Here is a 10,832-nt window from a genome sequence, read left to right as displayed (position 1 = left end):
CCCTGACTCATGCTAATAGCAGCCTAATTGCTATCCAAGTGCATTTGGCAGGAAACAGCCACACCTAAAGAGGCACCTGTGCAGAGGAAGATTAGTTTTAAATGGAGGAAGGACAGAGATATAAATGAACTTTCAGCTGAGCACAGTGGAAAGTAAGAAATAGTTGTTTGTTTATGTAGAAACTGCCTTAAATCCCAGAGCTAGCTGGTACTGATCAGATGATGGGATGTGGCTGGTATGTAATTCATGTGAGAAGCAGGTACACTACAGGGATCAAAATGAAATGGGGATTTATATTTAAGCAGGGGAAAGAAAATATCCGTATGTGGGTAATAAGTGGTTGATGCTGTCTTTCCAGAATAAATCAGCTTCTGCAATGATTATGACCCTTCCATAAATAAAATTCATAAATATCAGTCTGACAATACAAAATAAGACCTTTACTTGAAAGTAGTTACGATTATATCAAGTAATTTGCTTGGGAGAAAGCTGCATAAGAATGTAATGATTTGTGGTTGATCCATTAATCAAATGCAAGAATCAAACATGCCCTCTATATGCACCAGCCATGCTTTCATAGAATCATAGAATGGTTTGGGATGGAAGGGACCTTTAAAGGTCATCTAGTCCAAACCCCCTGCAATAATGAGGGACATCTACAACTCGATCAGGTTGCTCAGAACCCCGTCCAACCTGACCTCGAATGTTTCCAGGGATGGGGCATCTACCACCTCTCTGGGCAACCTGTTCCAGTGTTTCACCACGTTCGTCTTAAAAAAAATTTCTTCCTTGCATCTAGTCTGAATTTACCCTCTTTTTGTTTAAAACCATTACCCCTTGGCCTGTCACTACAGGCCCTACTAAAAAGTCCATCCTCATCTTTCTTATAGGCTGCCTTTAAGTATTGGAAGGCCGCAGTAAAGGTCTCCCCGCAGGTCTTCTCCAGGCTGAACAACCCCAACTCTCAGCCTGTCCTCATAGGAGTGGTGCTCCATCCCTCTGATCATTTTTGTGGCCCTCCTCTGGACCCACTCCAACAGGTCCGTGTCTTTCCTGTACTGGGGACCCCAGAGCTGGACACAATACTCCAGGTGGGGTCTCACCAGAGTGGAGTAGAGGGGAAGAACCACCTCCCTTGGCCTGCTGGACATTTTCATACATTTAAGATTAATCTTCTCCACTGCTCTATAGTGCATTGCTATAATAGCACTGTTCTCCGAATACCGAGCCCCCAGTTCTCGTTGCAGCCCTCTGACGCAGCAGCTATGGAGTGAGCCCAGTAAAGGAGAGGACGTTTTCACGTGGGTCTGGGCAGACCTCTCAGCCCCTATTCTCCAGCTGCCTTTGCTGTTTCCTGTGTCTCTGCTGAGAAGGGGGGCCATGGCAAGCGGGTGCTGCCTGCAGGTCTCGGTTACAGCCCTACCAGCTGGGGCGGAAATCAAGAGCTGGATTTCTGAGTAATAGATGATAAAATGCTGTTTTGTTCACGCAGTGCGCAGTCTGTGGAGAGTGGGTAGAGTTGAGTGAAGAATCGATTATGTTCTCTGATGAAGGTGCCAGATCTTTCAGCGAGGGTATTGATTTATGCATTCAGCTCTGCAAGTTGCTTTCTACTAATCTTCTGCTACTAAAATTCAGTGATGTGTATGTCAATAAGCATGAACAAAACCCCCATGTTTTGAAAAGCCTGAATCTGTATTTGTAGGACATAAAAATTACTATATTTGCTCACTTCTGCTGTCCTCTGCAAGCCATTTTCATAGATTCTGGTGTATCCTTTTATTCTGGGAGAGTTTCAAGAGGTCTGGGAGATCTATTGGTAATGGATTTTGCATGCGGAACACACGTGCGTGCCTATGCATTACCATGAATGTTATTCTCTTAAAAATAGCATTTTTTTCTATTTGTAAATTGCATTTGATGACAGTCTAGAAATATTATACACCAGAAATTATCTATCTTGAATTGCTGAATACTAGTATTTGGGTAGGCTGCTATGGCAACAGATGTACAGTCTCTGGATTCACACATCAAAGGTTCTTATGGCAACTGTTTTTTGGATACCCCTTCATTGTACAAGCATAAAGTATACTGAGCTATCCCAGTAATCTCTGGAAAGACAGCAGCAGTAGAATAAACTGATATGTTTACTACTTTACATTTGTTTTTGAAATACACATAAAGGCATGCCTTTGAAAAGAAAAGAAAAGAAAAGAAAAGAAAAGAAAAGAAAAGAAAAGAAAAGAAAAGAAAAGAAAAGAAAAGAAAAGAAAAGAAAAGAAAAGAAAAGAAAAGAAAAGAAAAGAAAAGAGAAGAGAAAAAGAGAAGAGAAAAAGAGAAGAGAAGAGAAGAGAAGAGAAGAGAAGAGAAGAGAAGAGAAGAGAAGAGAAGAGAAGAGAAGAGAAGAGAAGAGAAGAACACAAAAGCCAAAACAACACTGCAGAATCAATAACTTGAAAACATTCTATGAATATTTATTATAAATTAGTATTTATATTGTATTGATACTTAGAAACTCAGCCAATGATGAATTGACATTGACAATGTGTTATGCGTTATACAGACTCAAAGTAGGTAACCATCCTTGTCCACAAGGCAGCTGTTCTTTTTCTTCTTCTTTTTTAAGACTTAGTGAAATTTTACAAAAAAAGGACCTTCCTATTAGAAATACATCAGGTTCAAATGACCTTGACCTCTGAGACCCAGCAACGATCCCAACAAAAGAAGGGGTTAGTCATGCTGCTGAGCGGTCCGTTTCAGCTTTCCTTCTGCATTCAAAGGAACTGTTCACATTAACCAAATGGGCTTTGGATTAGCCCTTATTTTTCAACGTGCAATTCTCTTAACAAAGGTGAATTCTTCTTTCTCTTCCCCCTTTATTATCATCGCTGTCCCTACACAACCACTCCACAGCTGCAGGTCTGCAGGTAGCTGGCAAAGGTGGTGTCTGTATGTGACCACAGGTCACCAGCATCCACTGTCAAAGTTCAGTTCAGTGCAAAGCACACAGGTATACATGCACACTCCTGCTGATGGAGTCTGTATGGAAACAGTTTTTGCTTCACAAAACGGGATGGTAACTTTTGAACATGAAGACACCAGTGAAATAATTAGGGTTAGTATAGAAGAAAACAAAATGTGTCTATTCCTTGATATCTTTAAGAACAAATTACAAAACCTTCTCTGAGGGATGTCATAAGGAAAGCCGTTTGGGGCAGGGAGATGAACTAGATGACATCCTAAATTCTGTATTTCTGTGGCTCTGTGATCACTGTGCTTGTGCTTGCATGGGTGTAAGCCTTCACTTCACACAGACCCAGGGGTAGAATGGCAAACTCCAGATAGAGGAAAGTTGAAATAAGATGCCAAGCACATAGGGAAGAAAACGAATACCTGAGCACCCAGAAGAGTGTCATATACTCTTAGTCATTTTTCTACAAAACTTTTTTAATGATTGAAGCTCACTAAAATAAGCCTTTGGGGAAAAACTTTTTTTAAAAAAAGAACAAACAATAAATCATCTGGTCCACAATAGGGGCTGCACAGCACAAGTATTTTTACTTATTTAATATGTACTGAAAGGTTTAATTTAAGTGGTAGATGCTAAATGCATTTTTATGAAGCAAAAAAATGTCCTAAGAAACTAAAAATTGACTTTGCAGAACATAAAAGCTTTCTAATGGCAGTCATTCAAATACTATGCATTAGCATGGCTATATTGGGATATGTGCAGACTAGGTGTGCTAATTTCTGAGGATATTTTTTCACTGGCTATTTGTAAGAAGCGGCTAATGACAATGTCTTTGGCCTTGGTGGTCTCCATATTCCTCTCCCGTGATATCTGCATGCTGATTTGATCTACGTTAGTCATGATAAGCTCCGAGGCCAGGATCTGAGTGGGGGATGCCCTGTTTGCTGTGCTATCCATGATGTACTGCTTATATAGTTCCACCAGCTTCTGTTCGAGGTAGTCGTTCAGGGCTGAGTCGGAGAGGGGCTGCTGGTGGGGCACTAAGCTCGCCAGCCGCCAGCACGAGGAGTAGCCTTGGACCGGCTTGCGGCTGGTGTCGCTGGGGGGGACCCTCACAGACTCCATGGGGGGAGGAATCTCTGAGGACTCCAAGAAGGGGCCTATGCCACTGTCGCAGGTAAAATCTGTTGTGACCGAGTTAATCGGCACCACGTAGTCCCCGGCTATGTGCAAATCGTTGTAGTTCTTGCAAATGCTTTTGCAGGAAGATGGAACCAGGTAGGTGTCTTTTCTTGTCAGCCCCTCGCAGACGTGCGTAGCTGGAGATGGCTGCCCTTCGGGCGCTGGGTGCTGTGCAGGCTGTAAGAGATTATCCTTCTGCCTTCTGCTGTGCTTGCTACTTCTAGAGCAGACTGAGGAAATGCACTTGCCAGCAGATCTGCATCTCTGAAGGAGACTTTTTCCTTGTGCTTCATCCATCGAAGAATAATTAATGGACCTCATTTCATATACCACTTCCTCAGCCGAACTCTTGCTGTAGAGCTCAGGGTTCAGGTCTTCACAAAGGTAGGCGATTCCGTAAAGGTAACCTTCTGACAGCATCCTTCATCGAAGGAAAGAAACCGCCAGCAGACACAACAACGACAAGAAGAAACCATTAGATCATTACAAAATCATTGAGTGGTGATTACATTCACGAATCTGTTACTAGCTGAGGAGAGATGTTTCCAATTTGGACAGGAACAAGAGTGTCACTGTCTTTCTAGAGGGCTTGAGTCAATGAGTGAAGTGATCAGCTAGTCTCCCTGTTGTGCTGTTAACTCAATTACATCAAAGTATATTCTGCATAACATAACATATGGCATGTGCCATACATCCAATGACAAGGGAGTTGGGAAGAGAGGAACAAGAAGTGGTTTGTTGTGGTAATAGTTGCTGTAATAGCTTACACTTAAATACGTATATTTTTGCCCTTGACTTCAGTAAGAAGCCAAGGGGTTTCCCCCTTTTTCTCAAAGGTTTTGAAGCTATTTTTGTTGTATGTGGTTTGTCAGCTGCCTCTGAACTATGTTGATTTGAGATTCATATTGAGAGTATCACCCCTTCTGTTCCAGACTAATCACTGTAGGTGTGGTTCCTTTTCATTAAAAAAAACTCAGATCATTAAATTAGCACTTAGCACTTCTGCATGCCAAGCAGGATGGAATTAATTGTCTCTAACTTTTAGACATGAAAATGTCAGTGGCAAAAGCAAGGCATGATTCATCTGGCCTGTTTTAGACACCTAAATCAAAATGAGATGAATTGTGCCCTAGATTTGCTTATCACTCTCCGGTTTCTATAACAGGATCTTAAACTGACTACCCTAGATGTAGAAATCTGCAGTGTACTTTTGAAGAGACATATTTCAGTGCAATGCATAGGAAAGCTCACGTTTCAGAAGTACTTTGGCTCCTCCATTGTTGCATTAGTCGTGAGTATCACCAGCTCTGAAATCAGTTTCAATTGCATTTCTACAAAGGCACAACCAGGTTCCAGCAGTCGTTAACTCTCTCCACTCTCTGAGCAGGCAGCTCAGTCTCAAAAGCTGCGTCGACATATTAGCAATGAAATCAGAACTCACTAGCAAGGACACACATGCATCTGCACATCAGTAAATGTTCTGCCCCAGCTTTAGCAGCTCCACTACCACATAATTGTTCTTAAGTCCACTTCTGTGTCTTTTTTTTTTTTAGCAGATGTCAAGGAGACAATCAATGGGAAAGATGTCCTAAAGAAATTGTGTGGTCCAGCAAAAAGAAAGTAAATCTTAAGTAAAAATAACTTCAAATAAAAATTGTTTTTTTCCTTCTATAGAACAAAATATCTTGTGTGATAGAGGAACAAATAACTTGTCTTTGTTTTAATAGCAAGTACTTTTCATTTACTATTTAATCCAATTATATCTTTTTAATCCTTACGGATATTGTCTCTGCAGATATGAACATATGTCCCAGTTATTTGACAGTTTGCCTGTCTATTTCAAAACACCCACTGTGACGGGGCACCAGAACAGGAACATCTTTCCACAAACTGTGAATGGGGAGGTGGCATCTCTGTCTCTCTGGCACACGCTGTACTACCCCATGTCGCTGTTGACTGCTCAATATGTCTTTTCCAAGAGTGAAAGGACTGTCATTTCTTAGTAAAGTATTTCATGTGTCACAGTTGCTAGTGCAAAATGCTGCACTAATAATAAGTGTTGGCTAAATCCTGTCTAAGCATGGATATAGACTTCAGGCAGATGTTGAGAAGAAGACAGAATGAGAAAACTTTCCTCAGGGGGGAAAAATCACTTCCACGCTATGAAGAAGGAGGCTGGGGGGAAAATAAACTTCCTTCAGAAGAAAACATTCATGGAAATTAATTGTGTCCAAACACTTTCTTTGGTGACCCTGGATCCTCTCTGCTGCTGCAAGTTGTGAGATTTCCCACGGGCAGGTAACACTTAAAGAAAGTGACGTATTTACACGAGAGGGGAAAAAAAAAAAAACATGTTTGGGGCTTGGAATTCCCTGCAGTATGTTACTGTTGTCTTGCTTTAGGTTTTAGCTGTGATTAAGGTGCCACCACAGAAATCTTAGCCAAATGCTAGAGCTATTCAGGTTATCAACTCATCCCCCCCCGTCTCTTCAGCTTCTGTTCCCCCCTTTTGCAGTGTGAAGGCTGTTCCTTTCCCCCACTCATCCATGGTGCAGATAGCTCTATTGCAAAGTCCCCACTAACTTTGGTGTGCTGGTTTGGGCTGGGACAGAGTTAATTTCCTTCACAGTAGCTAGTATGGGGCTATGTTTTGGATTTGTGCTGGAAACAGTGTTGATAACACAGGGATGTTTTCGTTGCTGCTGAGCACTGCTTGCACAGCGTCAAGGACTTTTCTGCTCCTCACCCCACCGCACCAGTGAGTGGGCTGGGGGTGCACAAGAAGCTGGGAGGGGACACAGCTGGGACAGCTGACCCCAACTGGCCAAAGGGCTATTCCACACCATATGACGTCATGCTCAGCATATAAAGCTGGGGGAAGAAGAAGGAAGGGGGGGACATTCGAAGTGATGGCATTTGTCTTTCCAAGTAACCGTTACGCGTGATGGAGCCCTGCTTTCCTGGAGATGGCCGAACACCTGCCTGCTGATGGGAAGTAGTGAACGAATGCCTTGTTTTGCTTTGCTTGCATGTGCAGCTTTTGCTTTACCTATTAAACTGTCTTTATCTCAACCCATGAGTTTTCTCACTTTTACTCTTCAGATTCTCTCCCCCATCCCACTGCGGGGGGAGTGAGCGAGCGGCTGTGTGGTGCTTAGCTGCTGGCTGGGGTTAAACCACGACATTTGGCTAGCATGAATCTGGAATTGTTATGCACTTATTCCTATGCTTATTTTTATTGTGGATTCTGAGAAATGAGTGAAAATATAACATATGGCCTGTTCACTATTCAACCAACATACGCAAAGGCAGTTGTGTTCAGGTAGCATGTGACACTTCTGTCTTTCCTACTACCCAGATGTATGTTGTTTCTGTCATAAAGTGATACATTAGGGAAATGAAACCATTGGTTTCATTTCTTTGCACTGCATTCTGCAGTACTTATTTTAAGAGTTTTAGAGCACACTGTCTGAGACAGGAGTAGAAACAAAAGAACTGGCAAATTCAAAAAGATTAGGCTCCCATCGTGCTCAGGAGTTGTGCGGGTTTTGCTGCATGAGTTACAAGCTGACCCTCCGAAGTTGACAAGGGCTGTTGCACTAATCTGACAATATTCCCAGCTCTGCAGGGAAATCTGATTGAAGTTTTGATAGGCAGTGTTGAGAGCCTGAATGCAAAAGAGAGGTGCATATATCTCTGGTCCTAGTACTTAACATAATATATACCCCTTCGAGTTATTCCATCACTACCAATGGCTGATTGTGCAACTGGGTCACCTTTAATTCTTGCATTTTATGTCTGATAAGGATGACAGTTTTCATTAATTCTGCTTTCTCGTGCTGCTTCTCTTAATCCCCCTTCCATACCACACATGCACGCACACACCAGGCTTCCAACTGCACAGGGATTATATCTAATGTCTTTCAATATTTTGGGTTTCATGCTCCTTCAATTCAGATTTCACTTCTCTCTTCCTGAAAATAACTGCATGACTTCCATTGCACAAGGAAAAACAGTCCCTTTTACAATTCTGATCTGATGCATTTTGCATGTGAGGTGAACAAAGAGATTTTTCTTTGCGTGGCTACTGTCCTGGCAATGGGAGGTGACTACACTCCATGTAAGCCTAGATCACAACCTAGATCAAGACTGCCTGGTTTACGCTGTCTTTGCTATCTGACATAGTCTTTATTACTGTCAGATGATCTTAAAAACTCATATGTCTTCCCTGGGGTGTTTGTTCAGTTCTTCAGTAGAAGAAAAGCCTAAAGGCAGGATGAATGTTCAAAGCCATGTGGAGAATCCAGTGCTGTTGCCAGTATTTTCTGAATGGCAGCAAATTTGCTGGGTTATAATGCTTGGAGATGGTGCCAATGTTTGCATATAGACCTCAGATTAGAGTCTGGGAGCAGGCAAACAGAATGGGAGCTCTTGGCCCAAGTAAAGCCTGAGAAGTGTACCCAAAGAGATATGATAAATTGTGTCCTATATAAAAACCTGAGCGAGATGAAAAGTTGCTAGGGAGAACGGAAAGAACGTGGTGCCAGCTGGGATCACAGCTCAGTGGGGAAAGGGAGATTCTTTTGCATTGCAAAAGGAGGGGATGGAAACTCATAGAATAGACAAGCTTGTTTTGAATACGTCTGGCTTTCAGATCCCTGAGCAAGGCTCTGAATGGCACTAAAGTTGTGCTGCTGGTAGTGAGAGTTCAAGTTTTATCACAGGGTATACCTTAAGTTCTAGCTGACTTACTAGATGGCATCCCAGAAGACAAATTCTCCCTGTCTCAAGGGAACCCAGATCCTGTGGATCCCTCTTTAGTATTTTTCCCCATTTTAAGAGACACTTCTCCAGGCTGTGGGGATACAGACAGATCCCTTCAGTGAGGTTTGGGATCTACCTCAGATTGAAGGATGTGCACACAAGAGCTCACCTGGCAAGCAGGATAGGCTGGAGAGCGAGCCTGAATACGTTGCAGGACCCATATCTCACCTTCCACTGGGGCTGGTGCGAAACAGCTCCCAGAAACCCTCAGTGCTGCCAGCGTAGGGAAATCAGGAGAGTGAAGAAGGTAATATAATGAACTGTGCATATGGATGAGTATAGCCTTTCCTTAATGCCTGAAACCCACATATCTTTGGTATCTCAACCCCATTTGATAAGGGCTATTATCTCCACTGCCCAGGGTTGGCCTGGGTAAAGGCAATGCTAATGATACTCTCCAGTGCCCACGGCTGGCTTGGGTAAAGGTAATGCTGATGACACTAAACTGCATGGTGAGGTGGACGTGTCAGAAGGGAGAGCCATCTTACAGAGAGACCTGGACAGGCTGGAAGAATGGGCCAGGAATAACAGTATGAAGTTTAACAAAAAGACAACTGCAAGGCTCTGCAGCTGGGACGACATAACCAAAGGGCCCAATACAAGCCAGGATCTGATGTGGCTGGGGAGCAGCCTTGCTGAAAGGGACCTGGGGGTCCTGGTGGACAACAAGCTGAATGTGGCTCAGCAGTGCACCACTGCATCTGCAAAGGCAAATTGGGCCCTGGGCTGTATCTGCAGGGGCCCTTCTAGCAGAGACAGAGATGTGATCATCCCACTCTACTCAGCACTTGTCAGCCCACACCTGGAGTGTCCAGTTCTGGTCCTCACAGTTCAAGAAAGATGTGGACGGACCGGAGATGGTCCAATGGAGGGCCATGAAGATGAACAAAGGGGCAGAGAACCTGCCCTATGAGGAAAGGCTGAAGGAGTCAGGACTCTTCTCCCTGGAGAAAAGGCGGCTGGGGAGAGAACTCATCACAGTATTCCAGTACTTAAAGGGCAGCAACAAAGAGGCCTGAGGGTCTCTCTTCACAAGGAGTCACATGGAGAAGACAAGGGGCAATGGGTACATGTTGCATTAAGAGAGGTTTCATCTCAATCTAAGAAAGAAATTTTTTACAGTGAGAACAATCAATTGCTGGAACAAACTCCCCAGGGACATTGGCTGGAGGTTTTCAAGGCTCCATGGCTGGAGGTTTTCAAGGTGTGATTGAACAGGGTGCTAAATAACCCCATCTAGGCTCACTTTCCCATGAAAGGTTGGACCAGATGGTCTTTTGAGGTGCCTTTCAACCTGGGCTGTTCTATGACTCTATGATTCTATGATAACAGTGGCTGCTTTTTGAAATAGGAGTTGGCCCACTTTGCCCATGGCAGAAGAGAAGAGGAATAGCGAAGAGGTGCTTTTGCACAAGCATCTGAACACTACCCACTGCATGTGTAACTTCCTCTCCCTGCAGCTGCTGCTGCTCTGGAAGATCTGGGACCTGTGGGACCACACCGTGAGGCTCTTTTAGCAGCGGTCATGAGCCAAACCTCTCTTCTCCCCTCACCACAGCTCTCTCCAATCTGATCTTTTGGTCTTCCCACAGAAGAAAACATGAGCCCGGCTCATCTTCTTTATTGACATGTCAACAGTTCAAGAGATGCAGGAAAGCTAGGAATGTGGGCTGTCTTGGGGGGAACAAGTAGAGTAGGTTTGAGAGGATAATAATCCTGTATTTCAAGAGCATGAGGGAATCTCCTTGAAGGACAGGCTGAAGGAAGCAAGTGAGGAGAGACATCTTACCCAAGAACACATTACACTTTTCATGTCTGTTGTACTGTTTGCATGTTCTTGTTGTACAAGTGTCTA

General features: G+C 43.5%; 1 protein-coding gene across 15 annotated transcripts in view; it reads right to left on the bottom strand.

The window, feature by feature from the left end:
* Positions 1-2,517: 2,517 nt before the first annotated feature.
* The window catches only part of TASL (TLR adaptor interacting with endolysosomal SLC15A4), a 40,567-nt gene continuing 32,252 nt past the window's right edge, over positions 2,518-10,832 (bottom strand). For 11 of the 15 annotated variants that reach the window (XM_087758376.1, XM_087758384.1, XM_087758383.1 and 8 more), the window contains one exon: positions 2,518-4,574. In XM_087758376.1, the coding sequence (XP_087614502.1) occupies positions 3,698-4,574 (877 nt within the window). In that variant the 3' untranslated portion in view covers positions 2,518-3,697. Of the gene's footprint in view, positions 4,575-5,404; positions 5,559-10,832 lie in introns of all 15 variants that reach the window. The other 4 variants (XM_087758379.1, XM_087758381.1, XM_087758380.1 and 1 more) reach the window with 2 other exon arrangements.

This window comes from Nipponia nippon, unplaced genomic scaffold (genome assembly GCF_047370975.1).
Source record: "Nipponia nippon isolate SJK-2023a ecotype South Korea unplaced genomic scaffold, ASM4737097v1 scaffold_2, whole genome shotgun sequence".
Lineage (NCBI taxonomy): Eukaryota > Metazoa > Chordata > Aves > Pelecaniformes > Threskiornithidae > Nipponia > Nipponia nippon.
The sequence above is the reverse complement of the archived record's forward strand: the minus strand, read 5'-3'. Positions and strand labels throughout refer to the sequence as shown.